The sequence below is a fragment of the Scomber japonicus genome, chromosome 20 (genome assembly GCF_027409825.1).
Source record: "Scomber japonicus isolate fScoJap1 chromosome 20, fScoJap1.pri, whole genome shotgun sequence".
In the NCBI taxonomy this organism is placed as follows: Eukaryota; Metazoa; Chordata; class Actinopteri; order Scombriformes; family Scombridae; genus Scomber; species Scomber japonicus.
The window spans coordinates 1208692-1228691 of record NC_070597.1 but is presented as its reverse complement, the minus strand read 5'-3'; the positions used below and the strand labels follow the sequence as shown (position 1 = coordinate 1228691).

Genomic DNA, 20000 nt, shown 5'->3' with positions numbered 1-20000 from the left:
AAATATGACTATGTGCATGGACTTGCTCACAACCAATCAATGCAGGCGTTCTTGGATTTAATGCGACATGTGATTGGCCGACTGCCACAGCAGCTACGACCTGTCTGTGGTGGTGAAGTCGCTGTGAATCTGAGTTAGTAGTTAAATGCATTTGTGTAAAAATCAAATAATTGAGATGTGGAGGAGTGGAGGCTTCTCTTCTCTTGATGGGCATCAATGAAGTACAGTTGGTATCGGTATCACTTTGGACCGGTGCTGGTATTTTTCAGCCCGACTGATGAAGCAGACGACCTGCTCATCGGCACGAACTCTCTAAAATAATCAGAGCAGGCCTGATGAGTGAATCAGACACAAGTGGAGTCGGGAATCAGGGCTGAGTGAAAAGGGAGAGCAGCAACCTTTTCACATGACTATAAAACTAAAACCTGAAACGTAGATATGTGCTCTAAATATCTTGATACATCTCTCGAAGTCTTGGTGTCCTCTGGTTTTGAGGTCGGGACAGTTTGTCCTACAGCCTGTCAGTCAGTCTTTGAACCTCTGAGCAATGTTTCTACCAGCTAAAAATACCAGCAGCAGCACGCGGGCCGCCCTCTCAGGTCAGTCTTACACCCTGCAGGACTCAGCCGGAGCAGACGTGGACACTGTTTTGGCTGAAAGCAGGAACCTTTCCCGGGTCTCCTTAGTCACTCTTACAGGACTCCGGTCTGAGCATTACATTTCCTAAAATATTTTCTGACATCTTCCAAGACATCGAGGACATTGCATGATTCAGTTCTGTTCTCGATTGTGACGCCGTCCTACTCTGGAAGACCCCCGTTTGTAACCTACATGCACACAGAGCTGGAGGATCTGGCCGCCTCACCGCACCAGACCACAACCCCAAACCACCACCGCCAGCTTCGTCCCCGCGTCGTCGCCCACCTTCATCATGTAAACTGGACGTGGAGCTCCTCCTTTGAGACGGCTCTCTTGCGGACACTGTGCCGAACGTTCTCGTGAGAAGTTTCTTTACCTTCTTGTTGACGGGGAGACCTCGTTCCACCGTCAGTACCGACCGACGGATTCTAAGAAAGTGTGACTGAACGTTTGTCTGACCAGGAAATCGCATTCCTGAACGTGATTTAGAGGCAAACTGACAAAGACAAAGTAAAATCTGGTCCTGCTCTTGTGGATTTTAACCCAGTTTGGAGATGAGGGAGTTGCTCCCCATCACAGTGAGGCGGCAGAGACAGAGGCAGACCAGCCTCCCTGCTCCTCCTTCCTCCTCCTCCTCTTCCTCATCCCCCTTCCCCATCACCTCCTTCTCCATCCAAACCTCCAAAAAGTTCCCGTTCTTCCATGTGGTCAAATGCTGCAGGTACGACGGACACCAGCTTCGCATCTTCCTCTCACCTGCTGCCGGTCGTATCAGAAAGGTTTTAAAGTGTATTTCTTGTGTCTTGGTTTCCAGGTACGAGGCGGAGAACGCGTTCTTCTCCAATCTGAGGCTGAGTGACTTCAACATCATCGACACGCTGGGAGTCGGCGGCTTCGGACGTGTTGAGCTGGTAACTAAACACAGAGACACATCGATTAGTTTTCATTTCTAATATCAGTTCAATCAGGTGCAGGATCGACTCAGAACAGATAATGTAAGCTTGACAGATAATGTTCAGACCAGTTTGAGTCCAAAAAAAAACAGTTTGAGGTGTACTCAACACCAGTTCATTTTGAGACTGCCTGAGACTAACTGCAGATGGTTGAGACCAGTTTAAAGATACAAGATGACTTTAAAACCAGTTTCGGACTGGTTTGAAACCAGTTAAACATCAGTTTAAGATTTGCTTTAAATTAGTTTGAGTCTAGTTGCAGATTAAATTGAGACCAGTTTAAGATTCAGATTTAAACCAGTTTCAAATCACTTTTGACATAATTATAAGGATAAATGTGAAGCAGGTTTGGTGTGTGTGTGTGTGTGTGTGTGTGTGTGTGTGTGGGAAGTGTGTGTGTGTGTGTGGGGGGGGGGTCCAGCTATTTGCAGTAACTTTCCAGTAAAGCGTCACAGCTGGTAACTGTAAACCAGTCATCATGTGGTGGTCAGCTCTCTCAGGGTTCAGTGTGATTCTGATTCTCATCTCTGTGCAGCAGTCCGATCGTTTCACACCTGATCTGTTACATCCAGCGAGGCTTCAACGAGGTTAGCAAGTCTTAATGAGTTTAACGTGTCTTAGCGAGTTTAACGTGTCTTAGCGAGTTCCTCAGACCAAACAAGTTTACAATAAGTGTGTTTTATTCAGTTTGATAGACTCGTTTCTCCTCACAGTGGGAACAGAGATGATGGGCAGATGTTAATGAGTGGAGCTGAGCCAGGCAGCCAATGTCTCTGCTGCTGGGGTTTGTTTTGTTTTTTGGGAGGGGGGGGGGGGCAGGGGGGCAGGGGGGGCGGAGGGAGAGGGCGTGAAGGGTTTGCCCAAAAGCAGGAAGGAATCCCCACTCAGGATCTCCCATCATTCCTCAGGAGGTATTTCTAGCGAGTGAGTCAGAGCGTAACTCTGCACCTCCTCTGACCTCAAACTGTCTGCGTCTAGTGTAACAGCAGGAGGCGCCGACTGCAGTGACGTGACTTTTGACTTTTGACTTAATTTGTTTGCAGACTTCAAATCAAACAAATACAATTATACACAGAATAATATAAGATAGATTTGATTTGTCATTCTGATTGTACAAAGTATATTAAAAAGTTCTGATATGAAAAAAACAAAATAACAAACACTATGTATAAAAACTAACTTGTGTTACAGATCTGTATAAAATACCACAGTAGTGAGCTAATGCAGGTCAAGCTGCCTCTGATGGGCATTTATAGCATTTATAGAAAAGTGACTTTTATACTTAAATATATTGATACTGAAACTGTATTCATCAGTTTAATGAGAGAAAAGACTTTAAAGATGGTCTGTTCAAAACTCTATTTATAGTTCCTATTAATAAAACTGTCAACAAGGCTGTAAAGTCAAGTTTAACTCGTAAACACACACACACACACACACACACACACACACACACACACTGTAGCACACACACACACACACACACGAGGGAGGTGTGACCTTTCCAACATGTCAGAGTAAGAGCTCGTATAACATAACGTAAAGAATCCATCCAGAAATAGAAGATTGTGTCATCGAGGTTTACTCCACAGTGTGTGTGTGTGTGTGTTACAGTGTGTGTGTGTGTGTGTGTGTGTTACAATGTGTGTGTGTGTGTGTATGTGTGTGTGTGTGTGTGTGTTACAATGTGTGTGTGTGTGTGTGTATGTGTGTGTGTGTGTGTGTGTGTAATACAGTTTGTGTGTGGTGTTTACAGTCTTTGGTTGGAGGAGACTTTAACTGTTCAGTTTTATTACTGAAGCTGCAACTAAAAAAATACATTAATTAAATATTTAATGTTAATTAATGTATGAATCATTTGGTTTTTAAAATGTCATAAAAACTGTGAAACTCAAAATGTTTTAAATGTAAAAATATTTAAAAATATGTAGTTTACTGTCCTGTATGACAAGAAAAGGCTGATTAATCGACCCACTAATCGATTATTCAGTTAGTTCTTTCAGTAGTTTATAACATCAGTATTTAAAAAGATTATTAAGGCTGAGAAGATCTTTTACCTTTTTAAATGAAGTTCACAAATATATAGTTTCATGTTTAAAAAGTAATTTCCTGACACAGCTGGTGACTTTTATTAGTTATTAACCACAAAAAACAGGAGGAAGTAATGGATTGGTTGGGGACTATTTTCAGTGGCGGATGAATACATACACTTGGTTTCCTGCTGGGTGTGTTAGAAGAAGAGGAACACCTTATTCCTGTGACGGTGGAGGTGACGGACGGCCTGTTTGATATTCTTCTTCTGTCTTCTTCAGGTGCAGCTGAAGAGCGAGGAGGCGAAGACGTTTGCCATGAAGATCCTGAAGAAGCGTCACATCGTCGACACGAGGCAACAAGAACACATCCGCTCCGAGAAACACATCATGACCGAGGCGCACTCTGATTTCGTCGTCAGGTTAGCAGATCTCATATTATATTAACACAGTTGGTGTCAAGAAACCAGCACAGTATAAAAACTAATGGGATATATAAATTATAAACAAAGCATGACACAGATATGTAAGCTCTTATTGTGAAAGGATTTATGGGATTTAATGTGTTTTTGATGCTCAGGTTGTACCGGACGTTTAAAGACTGTAAATATCTGTACATGCTGATGGAGGCCTGTCTGGGAGGAGAGCTGTGGACAATACTGAGAGACAGGTAACCATTGAGTCACTTTCTTAAAATAGCATTTGATCATTTTTTAACAAGAAGAAAATAAATGATTATCAGCTGAAAATGAATCGACAGAAAAACTGATTTTAAAGTCATTATAAAGTAATTTATGATGTAAAAACTCCAAACATGAACTAGTTTCTTCTTTTGTCTGTTTGATATGATTATAAAGTGAATAATGGATAATAATAATAATAATGGAAGACATGGAGATGATGATCTTGGATTTGGAGAAACAATATCAGTAGTTTGATGTGAAAAATGAACAGAAAGTAAAAAAGTGGATGTAACCGAATCCAATGAAACTGAAACCTTGAAAGAATCCAAATGGTCTTCGTTCTTCAACGAGATTAATCTTTGTGTGTTTCAGGGGTTCGTTTGAAGACTCGACCACGAGGTTTTACACCGGCTGCGTGGTCGAAGCCTTCGCCTACCTGCACGCCAAAGGCATCATCTACAGAGACCTGAAGCCTGAAAACCTCATACTGGACAGCCGAGGATACGCCAAACTGGTACGAACACACCACTTCCTGTCTGCAGTTTCTTTATTCAGACATTAGGTTGGTAATCCAGCTGTGGATAGAGAGAAGATCATGGGGTCACTGAAATCTAAAGGGTTCCTCATCTGGAGAGCAGGAATGCGATCCAAAGATGCAACAGACATCGTACCGTCAGATTTTGGTCGCAGAAGAAAAGTTTGAAAGTCAAAATTAGGGTTCATCCAGCTATGTGTGGAATGCTGTCATGATGTGTGTTTCAGTAATCTGGTCTTTTCTAGGTGGACTTCGGTTTCGCCAAGAAGATCGGCCTCTGTAAGAAGACGTGGACGTTCTGCGGGACGCCGGAGTACGTCGCTCCGGAGATCATCCTCAACAAGGGTCACGACGTCTCAGCAGACTACTGGTCTCTGGGCATCCTGATGTACGAGCTGCTGACGGGCAGGTGAGGACACAGCAGAGTTCAGCACAGTCAGACTCCAGTCAGCGTACAGTGTTCTTACAGTGTGTCTCTGTCTGTCTCCAGTCCTCCATTCTCAGGTCCGGATCCAATGAAAACCTACAACATCATCCTGAGAGGCATCGACATGATCGAGTTCCCCAAGAAGATCACCAAGAATGCCGCCAATCTCATCAAGAAGCTCTGCAGGTAGAAGACACTGAGCTCAGACTCACCGTAGAGAAACTAAATTATTCTTTTCATCACTAGAATAAATAAATGAACCATAACTGTTTGTGTCATCAGAGACAATCCCTCAGAGAGACTTGGAAACCTGAAAAACGGCGTTAAAGACATCCAAAAGCACAAGTGAGTGACACCTGATTGGCTGTTTCTCTTTCTTTCCCTCCTTCTTTAGATACAGTATAAATATAAGTAAGGAAGACATGATGGATATGAAGCATCTTTCAACTGCTGAAACTCATCTCTCTCTGTCTGTCTGTGTTCAGGTGGTTTGAAGGTTTTAACTGGGAGGGTCTGAAGAAAGGAACACTGACTCCACCCATCATACCTGCCGTGAGTAGAAATAATCTTTACCTCATTGTTTCCTCCAACACCAAACCCCTGACAAACTGAACTCACTGTAAATATATTGAGGTGTTAAAGATGTTTGACTCCTTGTTCTTCTGTCCAGGTTTCCTCCCAGACTGACACCAGTAACTTCGACAATTTCCCAGAAGACACTGAGGAACCGCCGCCAGACGACAACTCCGGTTGGGATTACGACTTTTAAGTCCAACCCCAATCTCTTCCACCAAATCCCAAAGCCTGAACCCCTACAGAGGGGCATCCAGATCTAAGATGAAGAGGACTCCTCATCAGGCTTTGGTGTATGTTTTTACCTGAAGTACCACTGCAGGAGCCCGGGGGAATTAAACCCGTAATGTTTTCGTAGCCACGATGTGCCCCCAAATGATTTGAGAACTAAGCGTGAGGAAGGCAGCAGATCGAAAAGGACTTGACGTTTCTCGCTGTTCCCTTGAACTGGAGGAACCCTGAACTGCCAAAACACCTAGGACTTGGAAGATGATTCACAGATGAAAAAAAACCCCAAAACACTTTGCTTCTTTTTCCACATCTAAAAACATGTTTATCAAGTCTCAGAGAAGGAAATGAATGATGCATGCCTGGTTCTTCTCTGGTAAAGAGGTACAGGCATGTTCTTAACTTTCACTACCTGGAAATCATCCCAGCTCCTTAAGGTTTAGAGAACAGTCAGAAATCTGGAACATAATGGTTTCATCTACAGAACCAACAACCAGGAGTGTCTTTATGAACCCAGAACAACTCTGATTCATGTTTGGCTGCTGCTGAGCTTCGGGTATGTTCATCCATCAGCAGTCAGTCACTCAGCACAGGCCTTGCTTTCTGTCCCGTATATTGCTGCAACACCTACAAGTACTTTGGACATTATTTAGTGATGTCAGTCAGAAAGCTGCTGCTTCAAACTGCCAGTGGAGCTAACGGAGGCAGACGCTGGTAGATCTTAAGGAGTCGGAGGAGAAATCCAAGCTGTCACAAAGTGCTTCCCAGAGCAAAGGTCAAAGCTGGATTATCACCCAGGCCAAGTTTAAACCCCAAACAGTGAAGCAACACTTGGTTGTCTGTGTGGCATTTAATCCATGGTCATGTAATTACAGAGGTCCATAAACTAGACAGGACCTCAAGATTGGGTAAAGATGGCCAATCTTGAGGTCCTGTCTAGTTTGTGGACCCTGTGTCGGATTCTACTGCTAATATTTTTGTTATTTTAGCTGATAATTTGCTACTCAAACTGAAATATAGCAACCCTATGGCAGAGTATCTCACCAGTATAAAGGTACTGGTTGGTTTTTGGGTTGAGGGGAAATATATGTGGTGGCGTTCAAGAACAACTGACGTCACACAGTTTAAGTAAAAAATGTTCCAGAGAGGCAGTTCAGATCGTTGTCTTTAGTCTCCAATCAGCAGCTGAGTTTTTAAGTCATATTTAAAGTGTGTTGAGCTGCAGTTACTTTTAATTATCTTCTTAATCTAAGTGAAGCTCTTAGTAGATTATTTAGTGATGATTTTAAACATTTTCGTTTCATTACAGCTTAAATAACATTTGCTTGATTGACAGGGGCCGCAGACTTTTCCTGCCCTCTTTGTCCCCTCAGGTATCCAAATCAGTGGCCTGTAGAAAAGCCTCTGCTCCTGTCATGTGTCCTTTTTAAACACTCTGACCTTTGACCCTTCAGGATTAGATTGTTATGTCACAGTATTTTGTCATTTTAAGGTGGTTTTAGAAGTTTTTAAGGGACCTCTGACCCTTAAGCGGATAAATTCGAGGTCTGGGTGTAAAAACCAAACTGAAGACTGAACAGATGAACTTGAAGTCACCACGATGCCTTCACTTCTCATTTCCTGTGTGGGAATCCAAAGACTCAAAGACTTTGTGTGGTAGCTGTCGTCTTCTCCGGCGGACGACGGGTTTACGATGTGAACGTTTCTACTTTTAAACTTTCCTTTTCTATCATTCTTTTGTGACGTGAATCTTCAGATCACAGCACGTAAAACATGTATTTTGTACATATTTCCAAGATGTCCACATATTTTTTACACACACACACACACACACACACTCACACACACACACACACACACACACATTCTCACAGACACAACAAAATTCTTATCAGCTGATTGTTTTAACGTGAAGGTTTAAGCAAAAACTAACTGAAATCACATTTAATGTTCTTTTAAGTGCTGTTAATGTATCAGATATCAGAAATACACTACGCTAAATATTAGTTGGACTTTAATTATTATTACGTCTCAGACTCGTGATGAACTTGCTTTTGAAGAACATGGCTTCATTCCTTTTGAATCAAATATTAACTTCTTGTTTTAAAAGAGATCTCGTTTATTTTATTCATGTTTTTTCACCTTTATACGAGTCAGTGAGGCTTTGTTGTGGTTGAGTTTAAATGTAAAGGGTTAAAATGTGAAAATAAACGTATGAATAACTTCACACATTCTTTTTTTGTGGACCCAGCATCAAATTTCTGCTTTTAATCCATTTAGAGAGAATATATTAGAGGATTATGGTAAAAATGTCTAAGTGGTGTAACCATAAACACTTTGGATGGAAGGAATAAAGGATGGAAGGAAGGAAGGTGTTTTTAAGCAACGTTGAATTATTTGGTACAATAAAACACCTTCCTTCCTTCCTTCCTTCCTTCCTTCCTTCCTTCCTTCCTTCCTTCCTTCCTTCCTACCTAACACCATATCAACTAGTTTGGCATGATCTCACATCCTTCCTTCCTTCCTACCTTCCTTCCTTCCTTCCTACCTAACACCATATCAACTAGTTTGGCATGATCTTACATCCTTCCTTCCTTCCTTCCTTCCTTCCTACCTAACACCATATCAACTAGTTTGGCATGATCTTACATCCTTTCTTCCTTCCTTTCTTCCTTCCTTCCTTCCTTCCTACCTAACACCATATCAACTAGTTTGGCATGATCTTACATCCTTCCTTCCTTCCTTCCTTCCTTCCTACCTAACACCATATCAACTAGTTTGGCATGATCTTACATCCTTCCTTCCTTCCTTCCTTCCTTCCTACCTAACACCATATCAACTAGTTAGGCATGATCTTACATTATAACTTTTATATTAAATAAAGCTAATGGAATACTATTGTTCTAAATATTACATTTCATCTGGTTACCATGGAGACCAGGAAACATTTACATGTTTTAAATGAAGTCATTATTACTATAAGTCCACTTAAACACACTGTAGCTGATCACATATTTAATATCTATCATTATTTTGTGGTTACACCATTTGACATGTTCAGGAGCATTCAGTCTTTTGGTATAAAATGGGTCAAATGTCATTTCAAATCTCTCTTATTGATCTTTTTTTAATATATTGATTATATTGAACTGGGCGTAACCTCCATGATGTCTTGCTGCGAAGTTCAGTCTGAATTTATCTAGAAAACCAACAAAAATACTAAATGTACATTTTAACAAACCTGATGCTGCTTTTAAATCTAGTTTAACTGATTTATGAATTCATCATCTTACCAACATTTATTACCACTGACCCGTATAAAGTATGTTTGTGCTACAACAGGAGACCTTTTTCATTTCATTTTAAACTCTACGATAAAATGAAAATGTTGAGTCATTGTTGTAGAAACATGAACGAGGTCAAACGACGACTTCATCTCAATTTTTGCAACTTATCGAGTATAACTTTTTATTTATACTTTATATTTTGTGGCATGTTGTAAAAGCAGCTGATAGTCGTCTGATTTTGGTACGAAGCTCATTTTGTTGTGACCTGCATGAAAATATAGTTCAGACACGATACGCCAAGAAACCAGCGAGACTGTTAGCCTAGCTTAGCATAAAGACTGGAGGCAGGTAGAAACTGTTAGCCTAGCTTAGCATAAAGACTGGAGGCGGGTAGAAACGTTAGCCTAGCTTAGCATAAAGACTGGAGGCGGGTAGAAACTGTTAGCCTAGCTTAGCATAAAGACTGGAGGCGGGTAGAAACTGTTAGCCTAGCTTAGCATAAAGACTGGAGGCGGATAGAAACTGTTAGCCTGGCTCTGAACATTTTGATTCATAGCCAAACAGAAACGTTAAAACAAGAGTTTGTGATTTATTTAAAGTGATGATATTAACGTTAGCATCCGATCGCTGCCTTCTCCGACAGGGTTACGTTCTTATCGATATTTTGTGGTTATGAGTTTGTGTGATAAAGCTCGAGTGTCACAGATTTATTTGTATATATTGGAAACACAGTTCTTTATGATGTTTGAGCTGTTTGTAGATTATTATTAATATTATTATTATTATTATTATTTTATTATAATCATTATGATTATTACGATGGTTGGTAGCCGAAGAATGAGTTTTTTGGGTATGACTGTTAAAAATGCATTTTTGCCAAAGCCGTTTGGTCTCTTTAGAAAATAAAGTTGTGTATTTCTTCATTCAGTCAGTGTTTGTTTGATTGTTTGTGACTAAAATAACAGAAATGATTTTTTCTTACAGCCGTAAAAAGACGATTAACTTGAAATGTGATTAAAGACACAGATCACAGAGCAGAGTTACAGTAGGTCTTATTTTTATTTAGTTTGTTTCGTTTTAGTTAGTTTAATACGACGGTGTGTTAGGGTTAGGGTTAGGGTATCAGGGCCATATAAGTAAAAAAAAAAAAAACACTGACCTGGAGGAGGTAGGGGGGCGCGGGGGGGGGGGGGGGGGGGGGTAATATTCCGAGAAAAAAACTCTGAATTTCTGAGATTAAAGTCGCAAATTTGTGTGAAAAAAAGTCAGAAATTTGAAGGCAAAGAGTCACATGATGATGATGTCACTGTGGCAAAGGCACGTTACGCCGCTCTAGAGAGGACGCTGAGAGGTGCAGAGCAGCCAAGGCCCAGTTTCTAAGTCCTGATGCTGTGGATGATCTGGTGACTCTGGGCTAAGATCACAAGTATCTCCTTATTATTGCTGAACTCAATTAAAGTACAATTTAACAAGTTCTTCCACAACGACAGGCATAATGAACGACGAGCGTCTCCTATGTTGCAAAGTGAGGCTACGTGATCGCTTGGCAGAATAAAACAACTTCTGACTTTTTTCTCACAAATTTGCAACTTTAATCTCAGAAATTCAGAGTTATTTTCTCGGATTATTACCCCCCCCCTCTCCTCCTCCTCCTCCTCCTCCTCCAGGTCAGTTTTTTTTTTTACTTATATGGCCCTGATACGCCATCGTAGTTTAACAAGTGATGGAGTTGTTTTAGTTTAGTTTTTAGTTTTTCATGCTTTAGGAGGAAAGTAAGCTGAAGAGGATGAAATAAACATTATTATTAAAAGTATCACATTATGCAAAAAGACATTTTATTATTTTATTCTTTAACCATTAACAATGCTCAGTAATTATCATCAAAAGCAGGAGTTTGAATGGTCTGCATTAAAAGCCATGAAGCTGATTTTATTTTATCTTATTAGTTTTAGTCTCAGTTCATCATTTTGAATTGCAGAAATCTTTAAATTGGATTATTATTAAGCTTTCTATTAATACAAATTATTATAACACAATGAACGACATTTATCCAGGATGCTTTTATAGTGAAAATAACACCTGTCCTTCCTGCACAGCTGAACACTGACACCTGGCGGCCAAAGTGTGAATTACACGGAGGAGAGATTCACTTCCGGCGGCAGAGCGGCTCACACAACGTTTGTATGAGGTTCAGACACACACACACACACACACACATACACACACACACACACACACAGACACACACAGATAGATGTGTTTGGTTTATATAAAATGATAAAATTCAAACTACATTAAAAACTACATTAAAACAGGAAAACTTCCAAAGACTTAATGTGAATTTAAAGTGTGTGTGTGTGTGTGTGTGTGTGTGTGTGTGTGTGTGTGTGTGTGTGTGTGTGTGTGTGTGACACCCTGACTCAGACATGCATTTGAGCTGCAGCTCTATAAAATAGGAGGCTTGTGGCTTTCATTGTGTTATAGTCTGTAACTCACATGATTAATTGGGAACAATACAGAGAAGGCTAGCATGGCCTGTTAGCATGGCCCGTTAGCATGGCCCTCTGCAAGGTTGACACGCATGATCATGAAGCGTTCTCATTTTTCTTTATTTATTCATATTTATTATTTTCTCTCCATTCATTCTGCTTATATATGTATATTTATGTTCCGGTGAAACAGCGCCCCCACCGGCCCATGAGCGCCGTTCAGGTGGAGAGCGGTACTGCAGCGGGGACAGAGATGCTTTACTGTGTCAGGTGTGAAGCTCAGGTCGGCAGCCGCGTGCACACCTGGATGTAATGACGTAGGTACAGGGGCAGACACAGACCTCCACATCCTTTGATCTCCCCTTTTTTAAACCTTTTTAAGCCTCAATGTCTGAAAACACACAGCACAGTGTTCATCTCGTGCACAGTGGTGTAAAATAACTAGATGCATTTCCTGTATTGTATAATCTATGCTCGGCACATTTCAGTAACTCAAAGTGCTTCACATATAGAACATAAAAAAACAAATTTAAACAGACAATAAAAAGTGAAATATGAAAAGAAATGGAAATGGAAAGCAGCTAAAACAAAAGTTAAATAGATATAAAATAGCAAAAACATCTCTTCACTTCATCTCAGGGGAAATATTCAGCTTCCTCATTTCTCTCCTTCCCTCATACGTCATCACAGGTTGAGATGCTCTGATGTTAAACCAGCCAACAGTCTGTAGTATATTAATATATTAATACATATATGAATAAATACATTAGTACATATATGAATAAACTGATGTAATCACACATATGATTATTTTAACTATAGAGAAACATTAATAACTCAGTCTACATTTACTTTAATAATAAATGTGAATATTAATATTTAATAGTTTTATATGTTGACAGTTTTAATGCTCAGTTCTCCTCTCTCTCTCTTCTCTTCCTCCTTCCCCTCCTCCTCTTCTCCTCCTCCTCTCTTCCTCTTCCTTCTCCTCTCTCCCTCTTCTCTTCCTCCTTCTCCTCCTCCTCTTGCTCATCTCTTCCTCCTCTCTTCTTCCTCTTCCTCCTCTCCTCCTCTCTTCCTCCTCCTCTCTTCCTCCTCCTCTCTTGCTCATCTCCTCCTCTATTCCTCCTCCTCTCTTCCTCCTCCTCTCTCCTCTTTCTCCTCATTTCTCTTCCTCCTTCTCTTCTTTCTCCTCGTCTCTTCTTCCTCCTCTCTTGCTCATCTCCTCCTCTATCCCTCCTCCTCTCTTCCTCCTCCTCTCTCCTCCTTCTCCTCCTCATCTCCTCCTCCTCTCTTCCTCTTCCTTCTCCTCTCTCCTTCTTCTCTTCCTCCTCTTTGTCCTCATTTCTCCTCCTCTCCTCTCCTCTCCTCTCTTCCTCCTCCTCTCTTCTTCATCTATTGCTCTCTCCTCCTCCTCCTATTTTTATGAATGAGATGTCACCACACACACAGTGACGTCATCACTAAGCCCCTCCCTCACTGATGCGGGAAAAACCTCACGATGAAAAAGAGAGAGAGAGAGAGCTGTTCTGATCTCCTCCTCAGTCTCTCTCTCATCCCTCCTCCTCCTCCTCCTCCTCCTCCTCCTCCTCCTCTTCTCTGCCTCTCCTCAGAGCCAGAGGATGAGTAATCCAAAGTGGGGGGTGCAGGAGGGGCAGGGGTGTGTGTGCATCATCATCATCATCATCGCAGAGCGTGCAGGATGAGAGGAAACCCTCCTGCTCTCCTTTCACTCAACCACAGCGGAGAAGGCTAATTCCTGGACTGAAAACATGAGAAAGGATTAATGACTATGGAAATACACTGGATCTGGCTAATTCCTGTTCCTGTTCAGAGAAGAAGGAAATAAAAGGGTTTATATTTCTGAATTTATATGTGGAGCATTTGTGACTAATCTCTGGAATAGCTGGACAAGCAGGAGGCATCATGGCTGGTTTCAGTGGATGGGCCAGGCTAATTCTTGAAAAGGAGACAGCTTGACTCTTCATTTGGATTGTGAGAGCAGACTACTCCCTGAAACATCCGTCCTGCATCTTCCTAACAAGCTGCCTGTTTCCACATGGGGTGTTTCAGAGGCTGGGACCTGGCTAATATCTGGCATCCTTGATCCACAGCAGCAGCAGTAACAGGACTATAGCAGTGTGTAACCTCCTCCTGGGACCTGGTTAATCTCTGGATCAGCATGTTCTGCTTCTGCCTGCAGAGTTCCCTGCTGAAGCTCCAGGCTCTGGAGGTGGAGGGGGGCCCTTCGCTGGGTCCGTCCCCAGAGGAGAGGCCCTCTGCCCTGGGCAGCAAGGAGCAGAAAAGCCCCTGCAGCCCAACGGAGGGAGGAGGGAGGAAAACACTGGCTGTCTGCCACAGCGACCCAGGTACCTGTCTGCTACCTGTCTGTCTGTCTGCTACCTGTCTGTCTGTCAGCTACCTGTCTGTCTGTCTGCTACCTGTCTGTCTGTTACCTGTCTGTCTGTCTGTCTGTCTGCTACCTGTCTGTCTGCTACCTGTCTGTCTGCTACCTGTCTGTCTGCTACCTGTCTGTCTGTCTGTCTGTCTGTCTGCTACCTGTCTGTCTGCTACCTGTCTGTCTGCTACCTGTCTGTCTGTCTGTCTGTCTGTCTGCTACCTGTCTGTCTGTCTGCTACCTGTCTGTCTGTCTGCTACCTGTCTGTCTGTCTGTCTGTCTGTCTGCTACCTGTCTGTCTGCTACCTGTCTGTCTGTCTGTCTGTCTGTCTGCTACCTGTCTGTCTGTCTGTCTGCTACCTGTCTGTCTGTCTGTCTGCTACCTGTCTGTCTGTCTGTCAGCTACCTGTCTGTCTGTTACCTGTCTGTCTGTCAGCTACCTGTCTGTCTGTCTGTCTGTCTGTCTGCTACCTGTCTGTCTGCTACCTGTCTGTCTGTCTGTCTGTCTGTCTGCTACCTGTCTGTCTGTCTGCTACCTGTCTGTCTGTCTGCTACCTGTCTGTCTGACTGCATGATCACAGTAACAGTCGAGATCAGGTGGTCAAACATGAGGCTCATGGACCAGAAGCGGCCGGCTGAGGAGTCCAACCCGGCCCAGTCTTCTTTTCCTTCCTTCTCTCTTTTTAATGATCCTTAGCATTCACGATATCTAAAAGGTGACGGGAGACGGTTCCACTAGAAGACCACTAGAACCAACAGAAACCCTCTCTAACTTTCTCAGTGAACATTACAACATCTTAACAGACCCCCAAGAACCCTAAAGTATCACTAGGACCTGCTAGTACCTCATAAAGTATCACTAGAACCTGCTAGAACCTCCTAAAGTATCACTGGAACCTCCTAAAATATCTACTAGAACCTGCTAGAACTTCCTAAAGTATCAGTAGAACCTGCTAGAACCTCCTAAAGTATCACTAGAACCTGCTAGAACCTCCTAAAATATCTACTAGAACCTGCTAGAACCTCCTAAAATATCACTAGAACCTGTTGGAACCTCTTAAAGTATCACCAGAACCTGCTAGAACCTCCTAAAGTATCACTAGTCTGAAATAAATCAATACCAAGTAGATTGATCTTTGTTCTGAGAGGTTCTGTTGGTTCTTCAGCAGTTCATGGAGCTCTACTAAGATGTTCTAGTGGTCCCTGATCAGGTTCTAGTGGTATCTTAAGTGGTTCTACTGACCTTTGAGGAGTTTCTAAATGTTGGTTTGATGGTTCTAGCAGTTTCTAGTGATAGTTTAGGAGGTTCTAGCAGGTTTTTGGGGTCTATTAAGATGTTGTAATGTTCGCTTTCTGTTGGTTCTAGTGGTTCCTAATGAGGTTATAGAACTTTTTAGGAGGTTCTGCGGGTCCATTAAGATGTTGGAGTGGTCACTGATGATGTTCTCTCTGTTGGTTCTAGCTGTTTAGAGGTAACTGTGAAGGTTTTAGTGATAATTGAAATGGTTCTAGATGTCATTGAGGAGGTTTTAGTGGTCTTTTAGGTTGTTCTGGTGAACACTGGAGAGGTTCTGTTGGTTCTTTAGCAGTTCATGTGTTTTATTCTGAGCTGATTAAAGTCAGAGGCTGATTAGTTCTTATCATTTAGAGCCAAGTGATCAAAACTTCATGTGAGACTGAGTGGAACATTCACTGTGTTTCAGTTTATAATACAATCTTTATTATATGTATGTGTGTGTGTGTGTATGTGTGTATGTGTGTATGTGTGTGTGTGTGTGTGTGTGTGTGTGATGACATGCCACCGAGCGTGTTACTATTTATAGCACACGTGTGTAGAAGTGAGTCACACTCAGACCTTAGATTTCTTCACTCAGGTTTTTATGGTTCTGTTGGTTCTTTAGCAGCTCATGGTTCTCTACTCAGATGTTCTAGTGGTCCCGGATCAGGTTCTAGTGTGGTTCTACTGACCTTAGAGGAGTTTCGAAATGTTGTTTTGATGGTTCTAGCAGGTTCTAGTGATACTTCAGGAGGTTCTAGCAGGTTGGTTCTAGTGGTTCCTAGTGTGGATGTAGACATTTTTAGGAGGTTCTTTGACTCTATTAATGCTAGAGTACGAGTAGTCACTAAAGACACTGTAGGCATCTTTCTGGAGGTTCTAGAGGTCCATAACGAGGTTCTAGCAGGTTCTCAGGGTCTATTAAGATGTTGTAATGTTCACTGAGAATGTTTCTGTTGGTTCTAGTGGTTCCTAGTGATACTTCAGGAGGTTCTAGCAGGTTCTCATGGTCTATTAAGATGCTGTAACGATCACTGAGGATGTTTCTGTTGGTTCTAGCAGGTTCTAGTGATACTTCAGGAGGTTCTAGCAGGTTGGTTCTAGTGGTTTCTAGTGTGTATATAGACATTTTTAGGAGGTTCTTTGACTCTATTAAGATGCTAGAGTACGAGTAGTCACTAAAGACACTGTAGGCGTCTTTCTGGAGGTTCTAGAGGTCCATAACGAGGTTCTAGCAGGTTCTAGTGATACTTTAGGAGGTTCTAGGAGGTTCTCTGGGTGTATACGGATGGTGGACGATGTTTCAGTCCCGTCTCATGACCTTCCTCAGCGGTTGCTCAGGTAACAGCTGACGTGTCAATCTCCATGACGACAGCGATGCCCCGCCCCCCGAGGAAGGCCATGACGTGTGTCTGAAAGCTTCCTGTGTGTTTACAGAGCTGCTGACCGTCAGCCCCGTCCAGCCCGACGCCCCGCCGCCCCCCAGCCCCCAACACTCCCCCCAGAGGAGCAGCCCCGGGGGGGAGGGGGGAGGAGACGGAGGAGGGGGAGGAGGGGGGGCGCTCCTCCAGCTGCTGGCGGGGGGAGCCAGCCCGCTCCCCTCCCCCCGCTGCTCCAGCCTCACCCACAGCCTGAGGTTCAACTCCGACCCCGACACGGCGCCGTCGCCCCCCTGCAGCCAGCAGTTCATCCTGTGAGTCCATGAAACATCTTTATTTAATATAAAGTTATAATGTGAGATCAGCTGATTTGATGTTTTATTGACTATTTAAGGAGCTTTACCACGATACAGTTCTAGTTCTAGCTCAGTTTGGTACCAGGTCGTTCTCCATTACTATAGTTCCTCCTCAACGTGAGCGGGTCGTCATAGCAACACAAACACATAACCAATGGAGGACATGGGGGCGATGGTGTACTTGCTGCTGTATGTGTCTTTCTGTCACACACACTTCCTTCCTTACCCTCCTTCTTTCCTTCCTTCATTCCTTCCTTCCTGCTCTGTATATGTCTTTCTGTCACACTTCCCTCCTTCCCTCCTTCCCTCCTTCCTTCTTTCCTTCCTTCCTTCCTGCTGCTGTATGTGTCTTTCTGTCACACACAAAGCAAGAGAAGAGAAACCAATCTCTGTAACTGTTGATATACTTGTATATATATACTGATAAAGAAGAATGATTATAAGGTTCGGCCACTAGAGGGCAGCAGTGAGCTCATGAACACACTCAGCAGCTAAACCTCATGGACACTAACAAACCTCTCTGATCCAGATAAAAGTGAAAAAACACAAATAAAATAAACATGAAATCTGTTTTAACAAGAAGTTAATGTTTGTTCATCACGAGTCTGAGACTAATAATAATTAAAGTTGTGTGTTAACAGCACTTTAAATGTGTGTGTGTTCTTCATGTGTGTGTTTTCACCGCGTGCACGCAGGTCTCGCGGTCGCGCGCGGACGGACGGCCCCGAGGAGTCTCCGTCCTCCGTGTCTTTCCTCAGCAAACAGATTCAGAGTCTGAAGAAGAAAGTCCGTCGATACGAAGATCAGTTCGAGCAGGAGATGAAATACAAGGTAGAAAAAGAGTTTAATACTCTTTGTTCTTCTCTCTTATTTTTATTTATTTATTTTATTATTTATTTTTTTTACTCTAACTTTTAATACATATATTTTTCTTATTTTCTCATTTTATTTATTTATTATTTTAAAATATTTTTATCTTTATTCTTTGGTCTCAATTCTTTTTTTAAATTTTTTCTATGTAATTTATCTTTCTTTTCTTTATGATCGTGAAAGCTTCTGTATAAATAAAGTTTGATTGATTTTAAACTTTTTAAATGTATTAATGTTATTAAATATGATTTGGATTTTCAGATCATCTTAATATCCTTTAATATATTAAATATATATTTACTCACTCAGCTGAGACATTTGAGGATTCAGAACTTTTTAATAATAATTTGCTTCCTCCCTCCTACCTTTCCTTCTTCCTCCCTTCTTCCTCCCTTCCTTCTGTCCTTTCCTTCCTTCCTCCCTCCCTTGATGTTTGATGACGTTGTGTTTTTGTGTGTGTGTGTGTGTGTGTGTGTGTGTCTCAGCCGTCACACAACGATAAATACTCAAACCCAGAGATGGTTCGAGTGATGAATGAACTCGCTAGAGCTCGGAAACAACTTAAAGGTACAAAATATAAAATAATCATTATTATACTGCTGAGAGGTAAAGACCAAGAGTTCATGTGTGTGTGTGTGTATATATGTGTGTCTCTGTGTGTGTGTGTGTGTGTGTGTGTGTGTGTGTGTGTGTGTGTGTGTGTTACAGAGCTCAGACTCAGACAGTCTCTGTTTGAGTCGAAGGAGTCAGACGGTTCAGAGAACAGCGCCACCTGCAGGTAACACCACTTCATTTATTAAACCCTTTCACACAGAGAGCCTCCACACACACACACACACACACACACACACACACACACAGAGACACACACACACACACACACACACACACACGACCACTTCACCTGCAGGTAACACCACTTCACGTTTCCTTCTTCTGACTGCAGCTGTGATTAAAACTGTTTTATAAGATTTATTTAAACTAACAACAATTTGAAAGTAAAGTATTTAGATTAAGGGGCATAATCAGCTCTTTTAGGACATTACTGAACATAAACTTACTTTATGTATTATATAGAAACATTTAGTGGTAAAGTAAAATGAGTAAAAGGGTCTGTATGTATATATATAAGTATATATAATGAGTGTGAGTTGGAGGTTAATGAGAGGCTGTGGTCTCCCTGCAGACTCTCCTCCGGCCAGCAGGGGGCAGCAGAGATCAATTTACTTTATATTATAATGAAACATTTAGTTATAAAGCTCAAAGTGCTTCACATTAAAAAGAACAATGTGATAAAAGATTAAAATAAAAATAACACTCATTTAAAAATAGTAAAGTGAGTAAAAGTATAAATACAGATCCTTTCCAAAAAATTTGAATATCATGGAAAAGTTATTTAATTTCCATAATTCCATTCAAAGAGTTAAACTTTCATAGATTATAGATTCAGAGCCCACAATTTAAATGATTTTAAGTATTTATTTGTTTATTTTTACATAATTTTAAAACTTCCAGCTCATAAAACCCACAAAAACAGGAATTCAAAAAATTAGAAAACTGCGAAGAAATCACGAAAAAAAAGAAAAATCAAAATATGGTACTTTTCAAAATGATCTGTCAGTCTTCTATACTTGGTTGGGAATCCCTTGACCACTGCTTGGACGTGGCGTTGCCGGGGAGTTAAACAACTTTTACATGATATTATAATTGTTTGGAACGAGTCTGTATGTATAATCAGATTTTATGATGAAAAGTTTTGCATAAAGTAAAATATTTAGATACACAGGGACGTATTCATCCACTGCAGGAAATAGTCCCAAACTACATGAATCAGCTCTTTAGGGACATTACTGAACATAAACTTACTTTATATATTA

The 20000-nt window shown here is 41.7% G+C and overlaps 2 protein-coding genes and 1 pseudogene across 3 annotated transcripts in view; all 3 read left to right on the top strand.

Annotated features, from left to right (window-relative positions):
• Positions 1-6161, top strand: part of LOC128381586 (cGMP-dependent protein kinase 1-like) — a 40583-nt gene extending 34422 nt beyond the window's left edge. The window contains exons 10-19 of one of the 2 annotated variants that reach the window (XM_053341630.1): positions 1454-1550; positions 2165-2179; positions 3905-4044; positions 4203-4292; positions 4678-4819; positions 5086-5249; positions 5331-5453; positions 5550-5612; positions 5753-5819; positions 5938-6161. In XM_053341630.1, coding sequence (XP_053197605.1) covers positions 1454-1550; positions 2165-2179; positions 3905-4044; positions 4203-4292; positions 4678-4819; positions 5086-5249; positions 5331-5453; positions 5550-5612; positions 5753-5819; positions 5938-6036 — 1000 coding nt within the window. In that variant the 3' untranslated portion in view covers positions 6037-6161. The remainder of the gene's footprint in view (positions 1-1453; positions 1551-2164; positions 2180-3904; positions 4045-4202; positions 4293-4677; positions 4820-5085; positions 5250-5330; positions 5454-5549; positions 5613-5752; positions 5820-5937) is intronic. The other variant, XM_053341629.1, reaches the window with a different exon arrangement.
• A 5669-nt stretch (positions 6162-11830) lies between these two features.
• On the top strand, positions 11831-11962 carry LOC128382003 (uncharacterized; annotated as a pseudogene).
• A 2064-nt stretch (positions 11963-14026) lies between these two features.
• Positions 14027-20000, top strand: part of LOC128381802 (protein FAM13C-like) — a 10978-nt gene continuing 5004 nt past the window's right edge. Inside the window, exons 1-6 of the mRNA XM_053341836.1 lie at positions 14027-14213; positions 16189-16425; positions 16956-17211; positions 17949-18084; positions 18609-18690; positions 18832-18901. Coding sequence (XP_053197811.1) covers positions 14027-14213; positions 16189-16425; positions 16956-17211; positions 17949-18084; positions 18609-18690; positions 18832-18901 — 968 coding nt within the window. The remainder of the gene's footprint in view (positions 14214-16188; positions 16426-16955; positions 17212-17948; positions 18085-18608; positions 18691-18831; positions 18902-20000) is intronic.